Source organism: Orycteropus afer, unplaced genomic scaffold (genome assembly GCF_000298275.1).
Source record: "Orycteropus afer afer isolate SDZICR_OR568_19922 unplaced genomic scaffold, OryAfe1.0 scaffold00030, whole genome shotgun sequence".
In the NCBI taxonomy this organism is placed as follows: Eukaryota; Metazoa; Chordata; class Mammalia; order Tubulidentata; family Orycteropodidae; genus Orycteropus; species Orycteropus afer.
Genome location: NW_006921617.1, coordinates 8,732,811 through 8,759,019, shown reverse-complemented (window position 1 = coordinate 8,759,019; position 26,209 = coordinate 8,732,811). Strand labels below are relative to the sequence as shown.

Sequence of the window (26,209 nt, the reverse complement as noted above, 5' to 3'; positions counted from 1 at the left end):
AAAAAAACACACACACACACACTGCCATTGAATCAATTCTGACTCATAGTGACCCCCATTGGGTTTCTAAGGCTGTAAATCTTTACAGAAGCATACTGCCTCATCTTTTTTCTGGTGGATTCAAACCACCAACCTTTTGGTTAGTAGCTAAATGCCTTTACCACTAAACCAAAACCAAACTCACAAGCCTTCTGGTTAGCAGTCAAATGCCTTAGGCATTACACCACCAGAGCTCTACACATACATTACATACATACATACATATGTGTGTATGTATGTGTGTGTGTATGATTGGTTTCAAATGCAAACATTTCTTCAAAAATGTTTTATATCATTTTTATCTGTAAGTGCTGCTTAGAATATTTCTGCTGTGCATATAACTGAATCTGAAAGATAACAAATAAAAGCATAATAGCTCTGAACCACTGTCAATAGGAGTCTTTCTCATTGCTTGCTGATTCAGCTGTCATTTATTTCAGATTCGGATCAACTTTGCAAAAGCTCGAAAAGTTGTGTTGGTAAATGTGAATTCTGTAAGCATTAAAGTTGAAGGTGAAATATTTGATTTCAACACGTACTACCTGGGTGGAATTCCAATTTTACTCAGGGAAAGGTAAGATAATATGGCTTTTTTTAAAAAAAAAAAAAAAAAGCAGATTGCATCTTTAGTGTTGTGATTGTTCCCTACCTTCTTTCAATTCCTGGGACAAAGAGCTAACTTTTCAGTATTAACAGTATTACCCAACAGAGTAAAACAGGCTGTAAATACTACATAATGGGACTGGCCACTTGAAAGGGTGAACACACAGTTCACCTCCACTGTAATCTTTGGGTGGAACTCAGTGCCTTACAGAAGTTTCTCCTAGAATGTAAGACACCATGTCCCCTTCATATCTGCATCATCTGCCCCTTATATGGCATCAAGTAAGGTATCAGTGTATAACTGTTTCATGGATTAATGAATACATGAATTAATTACATTAATTTGAAAGGCAGTAAAGCTTAATGTGAATGAAAAAAGAAGAAAACAATACTTTGAGAATATATTTAAAAGTAACTTTGGCAGTTTATTAACTTATGTCTTCCAAAAAGGCTTTGAGACAGCAGTTAATTTGTGGAAAGAAGATACCTTGAGAGAATTAGTACACCCTCTAATCAAGCTAAGAGAGCCTCCTGGAATGTTTGATTGGGATTACTTTTACATGAGATCTGAAGTTAGCTAAAATCTTTTCTACTTTGTAATCAGTTGGAGGGAGGCTAATGTGATTTATAAGGTAGCTTGTTGTTGGTGGTGGTGTTACTGTTATGTGCCATCGAGTCGTACCTGACTCATAGGAACCCCTCCTTGTGTTTCCAAGGCTATATCACTAGGGAAGTAGATTGCCCCATCTTCCTTCCGAGGAGCGGCTGGTGGGTTTGAACCACTAGCCTTCTGGTTAGCAGTCAAATGCCTTAGGCACTATGCCACCAGAGCTCCTCATAAGGTAGCATGCAAAGGTAATTCTTTCTTCAAGAATTCTTATACTTTTGGGCATCTGACCGAATTTCTTGTTTCTTGGGGCAGTGGTGGTTCAGTGGTAGAATTCTCACCTTCCATGAGGTAGACTCAGGTTCAATTCCTAGACAATGCACTTCAGGTACAGCCACTACCTATCTACCAGTGGAGGCTTGTGTGTGGCTATAATGCTGAAATTTAAGAACTTCCCAACAAGACAGACTAAGAAGAAGGGCCTGGTGATCTACACCTGAAAATCAGCCAGTGATCACCACAATCCAACTCAAAACCGACCATGGGAATGGCACAGGATTGGGCAGTGTTTGTCCCGCCCCTTGTGCATGAAATCGTCATGAGTCAGGGACAACTCAATGGCAACTAACAACAAAGACAACAGTGCAGGTGGGAAAGCTCAGCACTTTAATGGAGTTCACCAAAACCAAAACCAGACTCACTGCTGTCAAGTCGGATCCGACTTGGAGTGAAAAGTTCTTCACTCTGTAGATTCTTTGAGCTGAAGGGGACCTTGCAGATCATGGTATATACCAACAATCATGATTTTATTCCATTAAAACCAAACAAAAAACCCATTGCCACTGAGTCAGTTCTAACTCATGGGGACCATATAGGACAGAGTAGAACCGCCTCATAGGATTTCCAAGGCTATAATCTTTAGGGAGCAGGCTGTCACAACTCTGTCCTGCAGAGCGACTGGTGAATTCAAACTGCCAGCCTCTCTATTAGCAGCTGTACCACCAGGGCTCCTTTTTATGCCATTAAATGTAGTGAAATAGAGTAATTTATGGTAGTCAACACTTTTGTGGCTATCTGAGACTTGGTGTTTATCAGCTCACTCACATGTCTTTATTAAGTGCATAGTGAGCACCAGGCACTGTTACAGGTGTTGGGGATACAACGATGAACAGGGCAGAGCCTAGAGAAGGGTGGAGGAGAGACAGACACAAAGTAGACAGTGAGGTGTGCTGTGAGGTGTGCTAGCTCTTCAATAGATGTGATAAGCCAAGAGCTAAAGAAAATGTGAGACCTTCAAAGAACTGGATGCACTGGGCAGCAGGCAGGAAAATGACCCGGGGCTGGTGCAGGAAGCAGGGGCCAGGCCACAGAGGGTTTTGAATGTCACAGTAAAGATCCACCTGAGGGATTTAAGCAGAAGAAGGATATGATCAAGCTGGGTTTTCAGTAGCTCACTCTAGTGCATGGTAGACTAGCACATTGACTAGCTTTCACATGCATATGAGAAAATCAGGAAAACAGCAGAGGCAGGTAGAGTGGTTAAATCACTATAGAAACGGGTGAGAGATGAGGGTGACTTCACCCAAGGAAATGGCAGTGCAGATGAAGACCAGGGAGTGGGCTCAAAATACATTTAGGACATCAAATGGAAAACTGAATGATTTCTTGGACTTGGGCGGGGGTTGTGGTTGTTGTTAGGTGCCATTGAATCAGCTCCGACCCACAGCGACCCTATGTACAACAGAAGGACACACTGCATAGTTGTACGCCATCCTCACAATCCTTGCTACACTTGAGCCCATCATTTTAGCCACTGTTTCAATCCATCTTGTTGAGTGTCTCCCCCCTTTTTGCTGACTCTCTACTTTACCAAGCTTGATACCCTTCTCCAGGGAATTGTCTCTCTGACAACATGACCAAGTAGGTGAGACAAAGTCTGGCTATTCTCACTTTCAAGAAACATTCAGGCTGTACTTCTTCCAGGACATATTTGTTAGTTTTTCTGGCCTTCCATGGCACTTTCAGTATTCTTCGCCAACACCACATCTCAAAAGCATCAACTCTTCTTCGGTCTTCTTTATTCATTGACTAGCTTTCACATGCATATGAGGCTATTGAAAATACCTTGGCTTGGGTTAGGCAGGAACACCTTAGTCTTCAAAGAGATGTCTTTGCTCTTCAACACTTTAATGAGGCCTTTTGCAACAGATTTGCCCAGTGCAGCTTCTTGACTGCTGCTTCTATAAGTGTTGATTATGGCTCTAAGTATTATGAAATCTTTGACAACTTCAATCTTATCTCCATTTATCCTGATGCTGCTTATTGGTCCAGTTGTGAGGATTTTTGTTTTCTTTATGTTGAGATGTAATCCATACTGAAGACTGTAGGCTTTAATCTTCATCAGTTAGTGCTTCACGTCATCCTCACTTTCAGCAAGAAAAGTTGTTCATCTGCATATCTCAGGTTGTTATGGGTCTTCCTCCAATCCTGATGCCATGCTCTTTTTCATACAGTCCAGTTTCTTGAATGATTTGCTCAGCATACAGTATGGTGAAAGGATACAACCCTGATGCATTCCCTTCCTGATTTTAAGCCATGCAGTATCCCCTTGTCCTGTTTGAACAACAGCCTCCTGGTCTGTGTACAGGTTCCTCATGAGCATAATTAATGGGAATTCTGGAATTCAGTGTTGTCCGTAATTTGTTATGATCCACACAATCGAATGCTTTTGTGTAGTCAATAAAACACAAATAAACATCTTTCTGGTATTCTTTGCTTTCAGCCAAGATCCATCTGACATCAGCAATGATATTCCTCATTCCATGTCCTCTTCTGAATCCAGCTTGCATTTCTGGAAGTTCTCTGTCAATATACTGCTGCAACTGTTTCTGAATTATCTTCAGCAAGATTTTATTTGTATGTGATATTAATGATATTGTTCCATAATTTCCACATTCTGTGGGATCGCCTTTCTGGGGGGGGGGTGGCAAAAATAATACCTGATTTATGGTTTAGCCCTTGGGCAGATAGAAAGCACCAGCAGAGAAGTAGTTAGGGCAGATGAGTTCAGTTTGAGGCAAGCTGATTCCCAAGAGCTTGAGAGATAGGCAGGTGGAAATGTCAAAGGGAAAAAAAAGGCCATAAACTGTTGAATATGATGGCCCAGACCTTGAAAGAAAACAGGGTAAGTGAGGGCCAGGCACAGAGGTGGCCACTGATGAGCTTGTAGAATTCTCAAGCAGAGGCAATAAGAAAGCTAGTGGTCAGTGGTTTGCATAGAATGGTGTTAGCAAAAGGCCCACAGAGAAGGATGTGGATGCCAATCAGGCAGGCCTTGCCAGAAAGGGTAGTGGGTGGGAACCAAAAGAAGTGGGTTCTGGTTGTGGCTTAGCCACAAAATAGTTGTGTGACTTTGGGTTAAGTCAGTACTCAACCTTTCTTTGTCTTTTATTCTTTATCCATTAAAGAACTTGCCTTCAAGCCTAACTCACAGTGACCCTATAGGACAGAGTAGAACTGCCCATAGGGTTTCCAAGCCTGTAAATCTTTACAGAAGCAGACTGCTACCTCTTTCTCCTACGGAGTGCCTGGTGGATTCGAACTATCAACATTTTGGTTAGCAGCTGAGTACTTAACCACTATGACACCAGGGCTGCCCATGTATATATATGTGTTATTGTTGTTGTTATGTGCCCTCGAGTCAGACCCCGACTCATAGCGACCCCTCTTGGGTTTCCAAGGCAGTGTCACTACGGAAGTAGATTGCCCAATCTTCCTTCTGAGGAGTGGCTGGTGGGTTTGAACTGCTAGCTTCCTGGTTAGCAGTCAAGTGCCTTAGGCACTATGCTACCAGAGCTCCCATAGTGTGCATCTATATATAATATGAATGTATATACATATTCAGAAATGGTTGCAGCAGCACATCAACAGGAAACTGCCAAAACTTCGAGCTGGATTCAGAAGATGATGTGGACTGAGGGATATCATTGCTGATGTCAACTGGATCTTGGCTGAAAGCAGAAAATATTAGAAAGATGTTTACCTGTGTTTTATTGACTATGCAAAGGCATTCAACTGTGTAGATCATAAGATATGTATAACATTGTGAAAAATGGGAATTCTATAACATTTAATTGTGCTCATGTGGAACCTGTACATAGACCAAGAAGCAGTTACCCAAATAGTACAAGGGGATACTGCATGGTTTAAAATCAGGAAGAGTGTGCATCAGGGTTGTATCCTTCACTATACTTATTCAGTCTATATGCTGAGCAACTAATCTGAGAAGTTGGACTGTAGGAACAAGAACAAGGAATTAGGATTGTAAGAAGACTCATTAATAACCTGAAACATGAAGATGACACAGCCTTGCTTGCTGGATGCGAAGAAGAGATGAAGCACTTACTGATGAAGATCGAAGACTGCAGCCTTCAATATAGATTACACCTCCACATAAAGGAAACAAAAATCCTCACAACTGGACCAATAAGCAACACCATGATAAATGGAGAAAAGATTGAATTTGTCAAGGATTTTATTTTACTTGGATGCACAATCAACACCCATGGAAGCAGCAGTCAAGAACTCAAACAATGGACTATGTTGGGCAAATCTGCTGCAAAAGATCTCTTGAAAGTGTTAAAAAGCAAAGATGTCACTTTGAAGACTAAGGTATACCTGATCCAAAACTGGCATCTTCATTTGCCTCATGCATGTGAAAGCTGGGCAGTGAATAAGGGAGACTGAAGAATTGATACATTTGAACTGTATATGGTATTGAATATACCATGAACCAGAAAAATGAACAAATCTGTTGTGGAAGAAATACAGCCAGAATGTTCTTTAGAAGTGAGACTGGAGGGACTTCGTCTCACGGACTTTGGACATGTTATCAGGAGGGACTAGTCCCTGGAAACAGACATCATGGTTGATAAGGTAGAGGCTTAGTAAACAAGAGGAAGACGCTCAACAAGTTGGATTGACACGCTGGCTGCAACAGTGGGCTCAAACATGGCAATGGTTGTGAGGACCAGGCAGTATTTCATTTTGTTGTACATAGTGTCACTATGCGGAGCTCTGGTAGCATAGTGGCTAAGGCACTTGACTGCTAACCAGAAGACTGGAGGTTCAAACCCACCAGCCACTCCTCGGAAGGAAGATGGGGCAATCTACTTCTGTAGTGATACTGCCTCGGAAACCCAAAGAAGGGTTGCTATGAGTCGGGTCTGACTCGACACACATAACAACAACAACAGTGTCACTATGAGTAGGAACCAATGCAGTGGCACCTAACAGCAACATTATATATGGTATTCCATATACATATATATGCGTATATGTATACACACAGAGACACATACATACATATGGAACTTTCCTAGTAATCTGATCTTCCAAACAAAGGATTGTCTCCTTTTACTGGGAAGTTCATACTTTGATTTTTTATTTAAATGACAAGAACATGAAAATGCAGAACCAACCAAACACTGCCATCGAGTCAAATCCGACCCATAGCTACCCCTCCTTGGGTTTCCAAGGTGGTATAACTATGGAAGTAGATTGTCCAACCTTCCTTCTGAGGAGTGGTTGGTGGGTTTGAACCGCCAGCCTTGTGGTTAGCAGTCAAATGCTATAGGCCAGTCAAAAGATTTCACTGTCCTTTTACTCCCTTGCAAGTAAAATGCAAAGCAACATTCAGATATTTCTAGCCCTGCTTCTTCTCTCTGGCAAACAGATGTTAAGGCATTTGGCTGCTAACCAAAATGGTGGTGGTTCGAACCCACCAGCTGCTCTGTGGAAGAAAGATGAGTCAGTCTGCTTCTGTAAAGATTAACAGCCCTTGGACCCCAATGAGCAATACTATGAGTCAGAATCGACTCAATGGCAGTGATGGCAGTGAGCTTTTTTTTTAAAAAGTGGTTATAAAGATTCAAAGTGTGAAAAGGAAAACACCACCACCAACAACAACCAAGTGTGTACAGGGATTAGCACAGTACTTAGCACATGGAAAGTGCCTAAAAGTACCTTGTACAAAATGTAGGCTCTATATATGTTAGCTTACTTTCTTCCCACTCTTCTCTGCCAGCTTCCTCTTCCTTCAACCAGTATGCTCTGTTGGGAAGGAGGACATCAGGGGATGTTGCTTTGGGTCTAACACAGCTTGAAATCCAAGAGAGAATGAGTCTAAAAATATGTATAAATAGTGAAGCTCCAGGAATTAAAGTGATCTTTCCTCCGATTCTGAGGCAAAAGGCATCCTTATGAAATAATTAAGCTCATGCTGCTATGCTATTGAGTATTCATTTCTTCCTTTTCCTTTCAATGAAATTTAATTTATGCATATTACATGTAATTCAGCTATTTATAATGAGTTGAATAACAATGAATGCAGATACCTTTCAATTTAGAAAAGTGAGCTGCCTTAGGGATTCATAATGAAATCAGCTTTGAGTTTTTCTTGGTAACCATTTGTTTAAGAAACTCAAATGTTGGCCTGGACCTCAGTCAGTTCGTGTGTGTTGGTGCTTTATGTAAATTAAATTCCAGGCAGATCCAAAAGTCAAATCAAAGGGCAAATGCCAAAGCAGCAATGTAGAAACAGCTTCTCTAGAAATAGCTTTCATTATAATAATAGCTATACTATGAAGATAGACCCCACACACACACTATCTCACTTAGAAGGAGCCCTAGTGGTGCAAATGGTTAAATGCTTGGCTGTGGACCAAAAGGTTGGGGGTTAGCACCTACCCTGCAGCTTTGTGGAGAAATACCTGGGTATCTGCTCCCATAATGATTATAGCCAAGAAAACCCTATAAGGCAGTTCTGTTCTGTCACACAGGGGTCACTATGAGTTGAGTCAACTCCATGGCACCTAACAATAGCAACAGCCTCTCCCACTGAGTCCTTACTCTGTACCAAGCACCATCTGAGTGTGTTAACATACATTAACTCATTCAAACTTACAACAACCCTATGAAACAGATGGACACATTTCCATTGTATAAACGAGGAAACAGAGGCACAGAGAAGTTAAATAGCCTGGTCAAGGTTGTATAGCCCTCAAGTAGCAAGGACAGCAGCACCATCTTGCCTCTCAAACACTTGTTAACACCTTCTGAGTGTTCATTACTGTGTGCCACACACCATTCCAAGCACTTGATATGCATTAACATTTTTCATCCTAAACACACCCCCTTTGATGTGAAATAACTTGGCCAAGTGGCACAATGAAGAGGTAGCTTTGGAACCCAGACAACATCTGCAACTTTCCTGTTTTCAATTGTTTCAGCTTGGCATTGATTAAATACGAAGCCCCAGTTTTCATAATTGAATAGAACCAAATGTACCAGTTGGTTTTATTTGAGTTTACAGTGGCAAATGGAAAAGTGGACCAAGAAAAAAAGAGTACAAGTTTTCTATCTAGAACATTCCTGACTCCAATAAATTACCTATTAGTTATAATCCCAGCTGACCATGCATTACCATAACTCCAGGCTCAGGGGCAGGGGATCAATTCTACCTATTGTGCATCTTCTGTATTCTGTTACTTTTGTAAACACTGGTTATTCTTGGGTTATCTATTAACATTGCCTGCATTTTTAAAGCTGAAAACACATAATCATACAGAAAAGAAGTAGATTTTCACAGCCTCAGAAAATAAGCAGGTTACATGACATCCATGACAGCAGTACAGGAATCCAATGAAAACTGATAACCATAAAATATATACTAGTTTCTGAGTAGAGAGTAGTAGAGGGTCCAGTGTATTACAGCTCTGAGTGTCGGGAGAGCCTAGCATGATACATCTCTTCCTTTTTTGTGTCGACAATCAGGTTTAACATTTCTACACCTGCTTTTCGAGGCTGCATGAAAAATCTGAAGAAAACTAGTGGTGTTGTTAGGTTGAACGATACTGTGGGAGTAACAAAAAAGTGCTCAGAAGACTGGAAGGTAAGTGAAGAATTACCCTTGAACATGGTGCAGAATTCAGAACTTTGCAAAGCCATGCTTCCCAAACAGCCCATCTTTAGTCTTCAATCACCTGTCAGTTTCTGACTTCTTTTTTCTGGTAGCACAGAGTGAATTGATGAATATACGCTCTCCACGTATTTGCATGATGTAGAACCTCTTTAGATTTGCACATTCACTTTGCAGGGTAGTAGAGAAAGCAACTATACACACACCTTAGAGATGACTGGTAAATTATCACGCAGTAAAGCAAATTTTATTTCTTTCTGAGGTAACATAAATCACATTAATCAGTTCAAATGAGAAGATGTAGGATAAGATATGGTATTTCAGTCATGAAATAATTAATATTTTTTACACGTTTGCATTTCAGCTTGTGCGATTGGCCTCTTTTTCCAGAGGAGGACAATTGAGTTTCACCAATTTGGACTTGCCATTGCCCAACAACTTCCAGGCCTCATTTGGGTTTCAGACCTTTCAACCCAGTGGTGTATTATTAAGTCATCAAACACGGGTATGAAATATTGCATTAAAATTGAACAAGATTTAAATGTAAACTCAAAGTCTGATGTCAAAAATAATAGAGAGATTTTGAAAGTAAATTAGTTGGGTGTTTTATCTGTCATTACATCCCAAATGGTATTGTATATGTCAGTGGAAGCTTATCCCTACCCTAGGATAGATCCTAAAAGAAACCAGGCATAGGGAGTATACTGTGAGTCTATTGCAGTATATATGATATACTCTAAGTATATTACAGAATTGAATTTTATGTATATTTATGGACTAATTTTCATTCTTTTTAGATATACTTTGTAAGAGTTAAAGTAAATCGTAACTGTTATAAGTAATAATGTAGTTGAGGTTTTAGATATAAGAAAAAAAAAATCATAATGGATCCCTGTTATTCCTTTTTGATTACACGAAAGATATTCAGGTTCCTTTTTTATTTTTTTCAGCATCAGCAGCTAGTTGTACAATATCTCCATGGGGACTGGGGGAAAATAAGGTCTTTTGCCCTTCCTCATGCGCAAAACAGCCAGTGGCATTCTCTTCAACAAGGAGGTACCCTTCTATTATGTAAGAGGATTTAGCTAGGGTGGTTGTGTATCAGCTAATACTTGGAAATACCCTTGTGGAATGAGCGGAATTTTAAAATAGGGGTAGAAGGAGAGTACTGAGATTCTTAGATTTGTTTCTTCAGGATTGCCAAGCACAGCAGACATCTATTGTTAGTTGAAAGAGAGATGATAGCTAACTCTGTGGCTGAGTAGTAGTATGAAGCCCTCTCCTCTCTTGGTGTCTTTGCTCATCAGCTCCTAGATCTTTCTTAAACAGTACATGTGAAGAAGTATGTGCCAGCATTGAGACTGTGAGGATGGTTTGTCCATCAAAGCAGGACATTTTGACCTAGATCTTTTGATACCCAGCACTTGTTTTCTCTGCCAATGTCAGAGACACTTAGTACATGATACACAAAATGATCAAAAGCAATAGAATAAGTCAATCTTGAACAATGGAGAAATCCTAGAAAGATCCTAGGGACATTGCCCTCAATTTTATAACAGGTTAAATAGGAAATACATATAGATTAGTATTCTTTTATCCAATCCATAATTAATGTGAATATTGCCGATAGGGGAAAAAAAACATGAAATAAACCTGACAATGGCTATATCTACATCCTGTAAAATTTGTTTCAGACTAAAAGCTCACTGAAGAATCACATCTTGTTGAAAACTGCAAAATTTGTACTTGATAGAAAAAAATCAATAAAATTTAAATTGACAGAAAGAATAAAGTTGTCTTACCAAAATTTAGATCTGCAGAGTTTGACATGGGAAATTCAACTTCTTAGAAATAATAAGCACAAAATAAAATTCATAATGACTGAAGAGATCTCATTGTTCTAATTTTACATGAAAAGAATCAAGTGATGAGTCATGTCTTTGTTATAAAATATATTCAGAAAAGGATTGATCATGATAAAATTAATTTCAGTAAAATAAAAATACAAATAGAAAAAATTGGAAATGGTTTAACTGTTCTGTATACTTGACCAAGAAATTGTATTGGCTTGATGAATGTAAGTCCAAAAACTTTCAAAAATTCAACTATGTTGAAATAATTCACATAAAATTTTTATATACATAGACACAGAGTCAAAATATTTAAAAAAAAATCTTGAGATCAAAATGGTAAAGTCAAAACATTTGGGTCAAACCATCTTGACTGTTTTTATTTATGGTTTCAATCATGAATTTAGTATTAATACATGCATGGTCCTTAAATGTAAATTCATTGTGTTGATGAGTATATTCTATCACGATTTCAGACAAGTAGCCTGCAGGTCACTCTGGAAGATGGTCACATTGAATTGAGCACCAGGGACAGCAGCAGTCCCATTCTTAAATCTCCTGGGACGTACATGGATGGTTTGCTGCATTATGTGTCTGTGATAAACGACAACTCAGGGTGAGCAGAATGCACTTCTTCCAGAACTGTAAAAGTATTACTTCATTTCATTTAATGGGATTGTTGGTCCTCTTTTTGCAAACTATTTGTCCTTAATTTTGACATTATTTTGCTAATAAATCGTGGCCTTCTTCTTATTCTATATCAATCTCCTCATTAAAAAATAATGAGGATAAATTATGGATAAATAAATTGTGTTATATTCAAAATGGAATACTACACAGCAATGATCATGAAAGATCTACAACTATGTACAACAACATAGATGAACCTCACAGACATAATTTTTAGTGAAAGAGGTCACGTATAAAAACATCCATCCCTTATGATTTAATTTATACGAAGTTCAAACACAAGACAAAATTAATCTGTCCTATTAGAATTCAGAACAGTGGTTACCCTTGGAGTGGAAGGGAGGCTAGAGACCAACAGGAGCATAAAAGGAGTTCTGGGGGTGGTGGTCATGCTCTGTTTCTTCATATGAGTGCTGGTTATGTTGCTATATTCAAATTGTGAAAATTCATTAAGCTTTTAAAAAATGTTTATTGTGGTTATTTTTTTAAAATTGCCATTTTAACCATTTTTAAGTGTAAGATTCAGTAACATTAATTACCATGATATTTTGCAACCATCACAACTATTTCCGAAAGTTTTTCATCACCCTTATCAGAAACTTGGTACCCTTCCCCCCAGCTCCTGGTAACCAGTAATACTTTTCTGTCTCTAGGCACCTGCCTATGCTAGATGTTTCATATAAGTAGAATCATAAAGAGTTGTACATGTTTGATACACATACTCTCTATGTATCTGTAGAATACTTTAGTAAAAATGCTTTAATAAAAATGTGATGTGCAAAAAGAAAAATATGAAAATATTTTTGAATACTCTTAAAAAATAAGTCTACCTTCCCTAGTTATTTTAGGTAAACGACACTGAGTCTGGGTCGGACAGGAAGCTGACTCCATGCGCAGACTTTTTCTCAGCAGCTCTCATCTTTGTTCTGCTTTCACGCTTCTTTCAGACTCCGGCTTCTGATTGATGACCAACCTCTGAAAAATAACCAAAGGCTGCAGTTTTCAAATTCCCAGCAGTCCATACGCCTGGGCGGGAGTCATTTTGAGGGTTGTATTACTAATGTTTTTGTCCAGAGGTAGGTGATCCTTCCTGTGAGGGTATCTGAGACTTGGGAGGGTCTGGAGAGAATGGCCCTGCCAGATGGGGAGGGTAGCTCATTGGTCGAGTTACCAGAGTTGGGTTTGTAAACATGAGCTGAACAAAGCTCTCTTACCACCACCTTTCAAAACACCCTCTTTGGCAAGACACACATTTAAAAACAAACAAGTAAAAGACTCCTGGGCACAGGCTCTCTTTAGAAGAGCAGGTTTGGCACATAACCTTGGAAAAGGTCTAATTAAAATTACCTCTCAGATTGTAGCCTTTAAAACTATTCACACTGAAATTTTATTTTGTTTTAATCAAGACTGTGAAGTTAGATTTAATCAGCTCTCCACAGTTTTCCAGGCCAAGGAATTGCATGGTCCGATGCAGCACTTGGAGACCAAGTCACCAGAGCATTGAACGTGACCTTTAATAGACAGAGGGGAGCTTGGTTCATCCATGCAAATGTTAAATGCTCACACTAATGTTGCTTAATCTGAATTTTTTCAAAACAGAATTAAAACTCATCCAGGTTTTCCATTTTCTGATATAAAATGATTGTTTTTAGAGAAGGCCGTGGGAGAGACCCACAGCTGGCCTCGGGCTGCCTTGAGGCCGGTATCCCTCTGACTGGCAGTGCACCATGCCCCTGGGCCTGGACGAGGCTCCTGGTTGATGAAGTATCTCCCTTGGACATGTAGCTCTCTGAGTGGAGCAGGACCTGGGAGTGATGGAGAAGACGCCGGGGTGGGGCTGGCACCAGCTTCCCACCACTGAAAGGCTTCAACAACAATCATGAGATAGAGCACTTTTTCTTTTTTCTATTTCAGACTGATACTTTCCTATTCAAACATAGTAAATCATTCCATAAACTCTCTTCTGAGATTTCCTGCTGCTCACAATCATTCTATATCAATCAATGCCCGTATGTCCCCTCTCGGTGTATTCATTTGCATGTTTCTATATGATGCCCGTGTCAAAGAAAGAACCATGGTTTTCTGGCCTTGCTACACATCAAGTCAATAGAAATTTCTGGAGCCTCTGCTGGCAAGGCAGGGTGCTGGGTGTTTAGGGACTCTCTAGATGTACAGATAAGAGATGAAAGTTTACCTAGAAACCATAGCAATAAGAATATGTATTCTTGAGATGCCCTCTCTCTCTACCAATATTTCTTTGCCGATGTGTCAGGGTTTGGCAGCAGCTTACATTTCTGCCCTTGTTTCAGATTGTCACAGAGCCCTGCAGTTCTAGATTTGATCAATTCATCTTCCAAGAGAGATGTGTCCCTGGGAGGCTGCAGTTTAAACAAACCACCTTTTCTAATGTTGCTTAAAGGTTCAACAAGGTTTAACAAAGCCAAAACTTCCCATGTCAATCTGGTAAGTGCCAAGGCCTTGCACTGGGTTTAAGTCCTCCCCAGAGGATTCTCACAGCCTGCCTTGTGGGAGGTACTGGGGGAAGGGTTCACAGAGAGGGGAAAGTATGTGGCTCACTTGATCTGATAGGGATCAGTACTCCATGAAACGACTGGGGGGTCATCAACAGTTGAATTACACCAACATGCTCTAAGTGCTTCTCTTTTCTGTTTTTATTTTGAATCTTCATGAAAATGTGGCCATTTTTGCAGTCATGGAACACTGGCCTCAGTTTCTCAGTTATGTCACTGATGGCTGTGTTTCTAGTAGGTATAGTGGTTTTCTCTAGAAGACAGGGTCCATGTTCCTTCTTCTCCCCAGACCTCCCCTCTGCCCTGACACAACTCATATGACAAGAGGTACCCATCTACCCAGGGTTTCTCAGCCTCAGTTGCACATAAGCAATACCTGGGGAGCTTTTACAATACCATTGCTCAGCCTCCACCCCACCCAATGAAATCAGACTCTTGAGGTGGGCCCAGGGATCAGTGTTTTGTAAAGCTCCCAGGTGGTTCTAATGTGCAGCACTAAGAGAGATGACAAGGAAATGAAATTCCTTGTTTTGAGGAGCAGAAGCATCATAATGAATTGAACACAGTGGTAGGACTTAAAGAATCTGGGAATAGAACACAAGGTTAGGACTTAAGGAATTCCTTGCTCTGCCTGAGGTGAACAGTGTGACCTCCTGTGTCTGATGTTAGAATTAATATGATTAATGGATAACATTCAGCACCTCCGATGTACCAGGCATTGTGCTAAGCTCTTTAACTGGATTTTCTTACACTTTCAAATAACCTTGTGAGAACTAACCACGTCTATAAAAGGAGGCTGCAGCTTAGAAAGTAAGCAATCTGCCTACTTTGGAAGCTGGAGTTAGAATTCAAACCCAGGCAGCCTGTCCCCAGACCCTGTCCCCAATTAAGAGCGAGGGGCTTCTGTTCAGCACACTTGCTGTTTAACACCAGACACATGCTGCTTGTCTCCAATACTTCCCTGCTGCACAGTGATTTGGGGGATTTTGAATAGATAACACATATTAAGAGATGTTTTATGCCATTAAGAAGAAATATCCCAAAGGATTGTCATTTTCACTGTATGAAAAGAATATCTTTAGAATTGCCTCATTGGGAATGAAGTCACGTATTCATTTTTTCATTGTAAGGCTGGAAGTTACTGGAGACTAAATTAGCACAGTGATGATGGAGATAGGTGGAAATGAATTGAAGAGCTATTTATTTAGAAGACAGTATCCAGTACGCTGGTAATAACTGAATGTGGGAGACAAGGGAGAGGCAGGAGGTAAAATAATTCTGAGGCATCTAGGCTGGTTTATTGGGTGGTTGGAAATGCCATTTATGGAGATGAGAGAGAAGGGCAAGCATTTGGAGAAGTAGAGAATGAGTTATTTGTGGTGTCTTGAGAGAAAGGTACCTATAGGACATCTAGGTGGAGAAAAGTGGTGGGAAGCTGTCAGCTACCTCTGCTGGGCCTACAAAGCTAGGGTGGAACTGGGGCTATAGATATGAGAGACTTCAGTAAATACGTTGTACATAATTTTCCCCTTGTTCTGTGCAAGCCTCCAGGTTAGATAGAATAAGACATAAATCCTGCTTCCAAAAGCCCAATAGCAGAGAGAGGGTGAAATAGGTTAATGGTTAAGTACTAGATTTGGAGGTGAAACTTCCTGGGTTTGAATCAGGCTTTATCACTTATTAGGTGTGTGACTGTCTTAGTTTCTTAGGGCTGCCATAACAAAATGCCGTAGAGTAGGTGACTTTAAACAGTAGAAATTTATTGTCACACAGTTCTGGAGGCTAGGAGTCTGGATTCAGGGTGTTGGCAAGGCTGTGTTCTCTTTGAAGGATCTAGGGGAAGATCTTTCTTAGTTTCTTGCCGCTTCTGGTAGCCCCAGGAACCTCTTGGCATTCCTTGTCTTGTACTATCTTCATGTGGTGTCTTCCCCCTGGGTCACTCTGTCTGTGTGTCTGTTCTCCCTTTTGTAAAATACAGTTCAGATGGGATTAGGACCTACTCTACTCAATATGCCTTCAGTAACTTAATTGATAACATCTTCAAAGAAAGAACATATTTCTAAATTAGGTATCATTCATCGGATGTCAGCTTATCTTTGTGGGAGACACAAATCAGTTCATAACAGTGATCTTGAACAAGTACTTAGCCTCTGTACAGGCCTAGTTCCTCCAATGTAAATCAGGAAAAATAATACTAATATCTCGTGGATTGTTGTGAGTGTTAAATGAGGCAATAAACACAAAACATTTAGAAAAGTGCTTGGCACACAGTGAGCATGATAAAATGTTAGCTATGATTGTTATACAGATAAATAACCTAAATGAAAAGGGTACAGTGTGTGGTGGGAGTGGTCCAGCAGGAATTATCCTGCCATGGAGATCGGGGGGATTCTAATGGACCGAGTCTGGAGGGTGGGCTGAAGTGAGACAGTGTTATTGGAGCTGCATAAACAGACACACAAAGCTGGGAGGCAGGATGTGGGTGAGACTTGCAGGTGCATTATCTCTGATCCTCCCAAGTTTTCATGCTGTATCTTTCCGTTCTCACCATACCCTCCTGAGAGCAGAATAAAATGCTGACTTTAGAGTTTAGGATGTTGAGTTTTAGCGAAGTTGAAGTCTCGTCCAAGAGCACCCAGTCAATAAGTGGTATTTTGAATTCAAACTTAGGGCTATAGACTCCTGAAGGATGTGCTCTCCAAGCCACATTGGGAGGTCCTGTAAGAGGCCTGGAAAGCTTGGTGGATGGTGGGAAATGTGGCTTGCCTTCTATTCAGGTTGGAGGAAGGAGAGTTATGGGAGATAGGGTTGGAATCACATGCCAACACCAGGTCACATGGGCCTTGTATGACCTTATGTAATTTGGACATATCTCTATAGGCAATGCAAAGCCATTGAAAGGAGTGCTTTAAGCTGTGTTCAAAGATTATTAAACTGGCAGCAGCCCATGGGACGTTTTGGTGTGGGAACATTCTAGAGACAAGGAGTCAAAATGGCAAAGTACTGGAATGGTCCAGGCAAGAGAGTAAGGGGCCTGACTTTCAGGGCAGACATGCTGGGAATTAGAAGGAAGTAGTGGAAACAGAATCCATCAGTGAGGTTAATACTAGCACATGGAAACTGAATGTATGTAAGAGACAAGGGACATAGGTGTTAATGATGGCCAAGATTTGGGGACTGAGTGCCTTAAAGGATGATGGTATCATTAACAGAATTAGGGAAGAGTTGGTGGCAAAGGGTATCTATCAAATCTGTTCCTCTTGATTTTACTGCTATTGACAAAGAATCTTTAAGCAAGGGAGTGAGACCCACTGGTGTGAGTCAGAGGCAGGAAACTGCAGACTGAGTTAACATCTCAGTAGGAACCATGTTTGGCTGTGATTTTAAGCAATTCATGTAACTTTCTGGTAAGTGTGGTTGGACATCTCCACTCAGCAAAGTGCAAACATAGACTATTTTAAATAGCTAATAGGAGCTCTGGTAGCATAGTGCCTAAGACACTTGACTGCTAACCAGAAGGCTGGTGGTTCAAACCCACCAGCCACTCCTTGGAAGGAAGGTTGGGCATTCCTACTTCCATAGTGATACTGCCTCGGAAACCCAAGGAGGGGTCGCTATGAGTCGGGGCCGACTCAGTGGCAAATAACAACAACAACAATATGTTTGTGGTCTGAGTACCCTATCTGGAGTCAGACTGGGGAGGGACACCTGATCCTGAAGGAATCGGAATCTGTTCCTGCTAGATCCAGGGACCCCACTATGAAGTGGCTTAAGCAATAATCTCACATACTGACCAGTTCAGGATAAGTCTGGCTCAAGGCCTGGTCCATTGGTGCTCAGGCTCTGCTCCTCACAGCCTTTTGGCTCATCTTTCGGACAACATATCCTCACTGGAAAACATCCAGCGGAAGCAGCAGTAATTCTGCGAGTTTCTCTCTCCTAGTGAGGAAACGTTTATCAGATGCTCCACCCACCAAACTTCCCCTTGAGGCTCATTGGCCAAGATTAGGTTATGTGTTCATTCTTGAACCAATCCCTTGCAAGGCAAATTGCTGCCATTTGTTTTGCTTAATGGATGTCCCAGCTGAGCTCCGAGCCCTTTGGGAGAAGCGCACACCATTCTTCGAAATCTGCAGTCTGCAGTAGAAAGAAGGGGGGAGTCCATGGAATCTCAATTACTTCCAACAATTTTTATTGTCATATTTGACATTTATTATGGTAGTTTTTCTGCATGGAAACTCAATCTTCTTTAAAGCATCATCCAGATCAGGGCAAATTATGTGCTTTAGTCAACCTGAAAAGTGAAGATAGGCTGTGGTTTGCCCCAATTCTGTTTCCTGCTCTCTCTTCCTCCATCTTCTCACTTGCCCCACTTCATAAGTAGGGCTGGAGTGTGAAATGGGGATCAATGTGCCCAGAGGAAAGACCAGAGGAGGAGGAGGATTGCATCTTCACATCCCGCTGGCTGGCTGTGTATGTCTTGGTGCTACTGGCCAAATGCTGACCTATCAAGGGACACAATGTAGCTCTTTGAATGCTCTGTGGTGCGGCAGGCTCTGAATGTCTGCTGGACCCAAGTTAAGCAGCCTTCAGAAAAGAGACTAGAGTTGTGTAGCATGAGAACAATATATATCCTCACCAAAGAGGGCACAAGAAAGGAATATCTATAGTCTATAGATCCTCCCTTTCAGTCCTGGTTTATACATTCCCAGTGGCAAGATGTCGCCATGTGAAAGCCACATTAGAATGTTAAAATGGGGCTTTGGGAGGATCCAGCTGCCAGAGGAATTAAGGAGCTGAAGAGTACTCTCGAACTCTGCCCCATCTCTGCATTGAGTAACTCTGCTGCGGGCCTGCAGTGGGAACTTCCCCCAGGATACCATGTATCTGATCTTTGGTTTCTCTATTGAATTCTTCTCCTAGGATAAAGAATAAAAACTGTACAAGGCACTTAGCAAGACAAGCATTCTTTACTCTTTCCATGATAACTAGCTATCCTAACCTTTTGCTCATTTCCCATGCAGCCATTGCAGGACACACCAGTAGCTTCCCTGAGGAGCATGGAAGTATGGAGAGGTGCACAGTCTTGTCTGCCACCTCCCCAAGCCCAGGCCAGTCACGGAGCCCTTCGGTTTGGGGACAGTCCCACCAGCCACTTGCTATTCACACTTCCTCAGGAACTGCTGAAACCCAGGTATTATTTTATTATCTTCCCCCAGCACCAACTCAGAACCTGACTCTGGAAGGTAAGGTAGCCCAGGGTAAGATAGCCAGTATGACCCCATGCACCTGCCACCAGTGAAGGTGGCACTGCCATTTTTGTTAAAAGAAGTGCTGGTCTGCAAGGACACAGAGCATGATTGATCGTAGCTTGCTCCCCCATCCCCTGCCCCCATGTTGGAACACAAATGTGACAGCATGCTGCTCAGAGCCTGGAACAATCAGCTCCAGTTTAGAATTGACGGCATTCTAAAAATAACACGAGGATTTCTTTCTAAAGCTGTTATTTATTTCTGTGATAAATCACCTTTCTTCTCTTGCATTTAATAATCAAAGGAAAATCATCCTTTTAGGTTGACTCAGTGCTACATAGATCATTTTTAGAGAATTTAGACTTTTATGCTAAAAAGTTACATCTCTTTTTAGGGAGAAGGAATGAGTAGAGATATGTCAGAGGAAAGCAGAAAACCAGGGTTTGTCATATTCAGGTGATTTGGAGAAGATATAAATGAAAAGGTGCCAAAAATTCTTTTGTGACCTGTCTAAAGAGGAAGAATTGCCCAGAGTTCAGAAGACCTGGCTTTAAGACTTGGCTTTAAATCTCTACTTTCTGACTGTTTGGCCTCAGGCCATTTGCTAGTTTAGGACCTCTGAGACACAGATGCCAAGATGGGATTAGATGGACAAGAGATTTATTATGGGAAAGTTTAAGTTGGTGGAGCAGGAGTAGGCAGGGAGACCTTTCAGACGCCATGCAGATCTGACATTTGTGAACAGAGAGGGAAAGGAAGGCCAAGATCGCAGGACAGCTGAGAAAAAGTCCCAGCCAGGCTGATGGGGCATCCCCAAGCAAAGATCACCCTTTAGAAGAGGCCAGTGTATGGCAGAAATGGCCAACTTTGGTACCTCCATCACACCCAGTTCTTGGCTGGGAGCAGCTGGAGGAGCAAGATGTCATCCGAGTGTACCTGCAGACTCCACGATGCAGGAAGTCACTAGTCAGTGGTGCCCCCACAGCAGGTTCTCTTGATGCAAGCCCTGCGTGGCACAGCTCTATGGTCACCATATGCTATTACTTAACCTTTCTAAGACTACACTTACTCTCTATAAATTTGGGGTCATTATACTTGCCTACTCGGAAGGAAGGTTGGGCAGTCCTACTTCCATAGTGATACTGCCTTGGAAACCCAAGGAGGGGTCGCTATGAGTCGGGTTTGACTCGACGGCAAACAACAACAACAACAATACTTGCCTAGCAACACACAACAAATAAGATCATTCAAAAACAGTGCAGCAGTGCATTGACAGGAACTGCCAGAAATTCAAGCCAGATTCAGAAGAGGACTGAAAGATATCATTGCTGACATCAGATAAATCTTGGCTGAAAGCAGAGAATACCTGAGAGATATTTTCCTGTGTTTTACTAACTACATAAAGGCATTTGAATGAGTGGATCATAATAAATTATGGATAGCACTGCAAAGAATAGGAATTTTAGAACACTTAATTGTGCTCATGTGGAAACTGTGCAAGACAAAGTTATTTGAACAGAACAAGGGGATACTGTATGGTTTAAATCAGGAAAAGTGTGCATCTGGGTTACAGCCTTTCACCACAATTATTCAATCTGTATGGTGAGCAAATAATTGAAGAAGCTGGACTATATGAAGAAGAATGCAATATCAGGATTGGAGGAAGACTGATTAACAACCTGAGATATGCACATGACACAACTTTGCTTGATGTGAGTGAAAAAGACTTGAAGCACTGACTGATGAAGATCAAAGACTATAGCCTTCAACATGGATTATACCTCAACATAAAGAAAACAAAAGTCTTCACCACTGGACCAATAAGCAACATCATGATAAATGGAAACAAGTTTGAAGTTGTCAAAGATTTCATATTATTTGGATCCACAATCAACACCCATGGAAGCAGCAGTCAAGAAATCAAATGACATTCTACATTGGACAAACCTGCTGCAAGAGACCTCTTTAAGGTTAAAAAGCAAAGGTGTTACTTTGAGGACTAAGGTGCACCTAACCCAAGCCATGGTATTTTCAGTTGCCCATTATGCATGCAAAAGCTGGACAATGAATAAGGAAGACTGGAGAAGAATTGATGCATTTGATTATGGTATTGGGAAAGAATATTGATTGCCAGAAGAATGAACACATCTGTTTTAGAATAAGTATAGTCAGAATGCTCCTTAGAAGCAAGGATGGCAAAACTTCATCTCACATACTTTGATTGTGTTATCAAGAGGGACCAATCCCTGGAGAAGGACATCATGCTTGGTAAAGTAGCTGCAACAGTGGCTCAAACATAGCAACAGTTGTGAAGATGGCACCAGGCAGTGTTTCATTCTTTTTTCCCAGGGTCATTATGAGTTGGAACCAACTCAGTGGCACCTAACAACAACAGCAACACACCTGCCCACCAGCTCCTTGGAAGAAAGACCTGGCCATTTGCTCCCATGAAGATTACAGCCAAAAAATCCTTATAAGGCAGTTCTGTTCCTTAATACGGGGTCACCATGAGTCGAAAATCAACTCAACAGAACCTAACACCACCACCACCTATCTCAAGGTCCTTAGGTGGCACAAACGGTTCATTCCAGACACCTAACCTAAAGGTTGGCAGTTAAACCACCCAGAGATGCCACGGAAGAAATGCCTAGTGATATAAAGATTACTGGAAGGTCAGAGCCAAGAGAATTCTGTGGAGCGGTTCTACTCTGACACATAGAGGAGCCATGAGTCAGAGTTGACTCGATGGCAGCAGGTTTGTTTTTTGGTTTCGTCTACCTATCTCACATGTTTTAGCAAATTGCTAAATCTGATCCTCAATTTTCTCATCAGTTAAGTGGAGTTGATAGGACTTTCCTCATAGAGAGGAGACATTCTGGCCTGCAGAGAGGCTTCTTGGTAAGCCCTGTGTATGACTCCCACACTGATAGGAGGGCTGGGAAAGGGGCCTTAATTCTGAAGAGAGAAGTCTGCAACTTCATGTCTCCAGTCTCCCCATGGAAAGTGTCAGGATCCCTGCTTTGCAAAAACTATTCTAATGGAGGACTAAGCTGAAGGAGCAGGAGTGGTTGTCCTGCTCAGTTATCAGCCCCTTCCCTGCTTAGTCCTGGGTAGGGAGGACCCACTCCCATCACTGCTCCAACTGGTTAACCAGTTGTCATAGAGTTGATTCTGACTCACATCGACCCCTTGTGTGTCAGAATAGAACTGAGCTCCACAGGTTTTCAGTGGCTGATTTTTTCAGATCACCAAGCCTTTCTTTCAAAATGCCTTTGGGTGGAACAGGAACTTCCAGCCTTTCAGTTAGCAGTTAGCAGCCCAAGGTGTTAACCATTTGCACCAGCAAGAACTCTCATCACTGTTCAGACTGACTTTTAGGACTGCACTCTCTCCTTTTTAAGGAACAGCAGCTGCAGATGCTACTCCAACTCCCCATTGCCCAGTCTTCTCTCCTGGCTTCCTCCTTACACCTTCCCATCCCCTACTTTTTACACTCTAGCCCCTCATCCCTTCATCTCCTCCCCCCAACTTCCTCTGCTTTTCCACCGTTTCCCTCTTTGATCTTTCTCTCAGCTCATTCGTTGGGATTTGGTATCTGGGTTTCTCCTGATGATTCAACCCTAGTATCTTTCCTTCCAGGGAAGGTGTATGTAATAAATTTTTAAAAGCAACCTTTTGAAAGCACAAATGACTTAGGAAAAAAATAATCAGTAAATATAATTTGGAAATTATGTTAATCTCAAATAATGTAGCAGTCAGATTGTATTTTCAGAAAGTTGCAAGATTTCAGGTATTCTTTATCTACTGTTCTCATTCTGACTTAAGTTCAAGCACTTTTCGAAAGTCTCCTTTAAAACATTGTACCAATATTTCAACCCTTTCGTGGCTGCATTAAAGTGCTACTGAGCTCCTGCCTTACCCTCCCAACCTCTAGCAATGAAGAACCACAGCTACAGTATCACCATATACTGTAATTTAAATCTACTGCTGCTTTTTTTGGGTGTTAGTCAGTTAGTCTTTTCTAAAAGTTGCTTTAAGGAACAATTCTCCTGCAAAGCAAATGTCACGTCTGATAACCAAACCTACATATGTAAAGTGCTTTCATTCTGTAGCTCGCTCTAATATCTGCCTTAAATTGGCCAACTTTAGTTCTCTAAACTTCTGCACTAGCACACAGACACACCAAGAGAAATATTGAGCTCTGTTGCCATCTGCTTGGTTTAACTTAACAAATATAGATTTCTCTTTCATTTTGGAGAACGTTGCCCTCAAGGAAACTTGATAGTCTGAAGAATAAATGTGTGCTTCAGTGTTTGCTCAAGCCTTCAATATTAAAATGCAAGAAGCACTGTATTTCTTCCCTCCACTTCCAGATTCTGCCTCCAAATTTTACATTTATCATTCAGTTCAATTCAGTAACTATTTATTGAATGCATCCTATGCCCTAGGCACTGGAGATACAGTTCTAAAGCAGGACAGACCCAGTTCCTGGCCCTGGCCTAGTGTGTAATGAGACATGAAACACAAGGGACAGGTGAGGGCTTATTGATACCCACTCCTCTACTACCTTGTTTACACTCCTCAGTGCATCCATAAACCACAGATAACTCAAGGCGTGAAATGGCTGTCACTGAATCCCTAGTGCCCAGCACAGTGCCTTATACATAGAATTAAAAAAAAAAAAAAACCAAACTCACGTCCATTGAGTTGATTTCAACTCATAGTGACCCCCTTTGGGTTTCTGAGGTGGTAAATCTTTATGGAAGTAGATTGACTGGTCTTCCTTCCAGCGAGTGGCTGGTGGGTTTGAATCACCAGCCTTCTGGTTAGTAGCCAAATATCTTAGACACTACACCACCAGAGCTCTTTTATACATAGTGTACACTCACTAAATATTTGTAGAATGGATGGATGGGTGGAGAGATGGATGGATGGACGTAAATTTTGATAGGAAGTGGTTCAATGGTAGAAATCTCACCTTCCGTGTGAGAGACCAGGTGGATTACCAGCTTCTTGTCTGTCAGTGGAGGCTTGCATGTTGTCATGGTGCTGACCAGTGTTCCCAGAGCTTCCAACCTAAGATAGACTAGGAAGAAAGGCCTGGTCATCTGCTTCCAAAATCGGCCAGTGAAAACCCTATGGATCACAACTGTCCAATCCCAGTGTGCCTGGGGTCGCTAGGAGTTGAGGCGACTCAGCAGCAACTAACAACAACAAAGCTTTCTTGGCCAGCTGTGCATATGCATATTATATGCAACCATCATACAAATGAGGACTAACTTCATTCACTGCTTTTACTATATGGTATTTGCCTCATCCTGTTCCATCAAAGGTGAAGTATTTTAGGGAAAAAGTAGATCTGTACTTTGCTTCTGTGGTAAATAGATCTTACAGAAAGAAAATATTTATCAGACGCTTAAATCAGTCTCTGTTATTCAAGCTGTCCTTCCACCTCCTCTCACAGCTTCCCTCTCCACAAGTGTATACAAAATATAATGCGTATGCATTGGGCTTGAATAGTATAGGCATGTTTCTTCTTGCCATGTGCTGGGACTTAGACCAATAGCCAAATATGCTGCCCTAGAAGTTCTTCAGTATTCCCCAAGGCAGTAACGAAATTATGCAACACAATTTTAACCACTGGAACTGAACAGCTTTTAAACGTTCCCCAAGAGACAAGACGTGTGACTCAGTTTATCTATTGGTAAAATGGAGATTGTGGTGTCTGCTCTCTCCTCTCCCAGCTCGGAGATTGGCAATAACACTGAAAAATAAAATAAAATATAACCCTCTATTTTCTGTTTTCCTTCTTTGCCTTTTGCTCTCTTTTTGTTCCAGGTCACAGTTTGCTGTGGATGTGCAGACCACATCATCCAGAGGGCTTGTCTTTTACATGGGAACGAAGAACTGCTTTATGGCCCTTTATCTTTCTAAAGGACGCCTGATCTTTGCATTAGGAACAGAAGGGAAGAAACTGAGACTCAAAAGCAAAGAGAAATGCAATGATGGGAAATGGCACACGGTGAGAGTTAAGGCTGCACAAGTACCTCTGGAAGGAGCTGTAGGGGTGTAGTGCCTAAGGCATATGACTACTAACCAGAAGGTTGGTGGTTCAAACCCACCTGCCACTCTGCGGAAGGAAGACTGGGCAATCTACTTCCATAAAGATTTACTGCCTCGGAAATTCAGAGGGGTTTGCTATGAGTCAGAATCGACTCGATGGCAGTGAGTTTGGTTTGGTTTTTGGTTAGTCCCTCTGGGTGGTGTGGAATTCAGTGTTTGAGTAGCAGAAAGAGCAGCCCCAATGTTCTTCCCAGGCACAAAGGCGCAAGGCAGTGGGAGTCGCTGAAGTGGTTGGAAGTACTTAGCCCACCAACATCTCAGCCTGCTACCCACACTGTGGGTTGTCTCAGCACATGTTGTCCTAATGCCAGGATGGGCTTTACTTCCTGCTTCCTCTCTAGAACCCCAGGCTACCTCACTCCCCTTCCTCCTCCCACCCTGCTTCCTGGGCAATTTCTCTCCTTCAGAGCCCATTAAAGAAAGAAAATTTAAGGCAAGGAGGGACCTAGCTATATGTTGTTATTGTTGTTGTTTGCCATTGAGTCAGCCCCGACTCATAGCGACCCCTCCTTGGGTTTCCGAGGCAGTATCACTAC

General features: G+C 41.6%; 1 protein-coding gene across 1 annotated transcript in view; it reads left to right on the top strand.

The window, feature by feature from the left end:
* LAMA3 (laminin subunit alpha 3) overlaps positions 1-26,209 on the top strand; it is a 434,613-nt gene that overhangs the window by 399,380 nt on the left and 9,024 nt on the right. The window contains exons 62-69 of the mRNA XM_042780249.1: positions 480-613; positions 9,083-9,200; positions 9,592-9,732; positions 11,554-11,693; positions 12,715-12,843; positions 14,077-14,230; positions 19,323-19,492; positions 25,389-25,572. Of these exons, the coding sequence (XP_042636183.1) occupies positions 480-613; positions 9,083-9,200; positions 9,592-9,732; positions 11,554-11,693; positions 12,715-12,843; positions 14,077-14,230; positions 19,323-19,492; positions 25,389-25,572 (1,170 nt within the window). The remainder of the gene's footprint in view (positions 1-479; positions 614-9,082; positions 9,201-9,591; positions 9,733-11,553; positions 11,694-12,714; positions 12,844-14,076; positions 14,231-19,322; positions 19,493-25,388; positions 25,573-26,209) is intronic.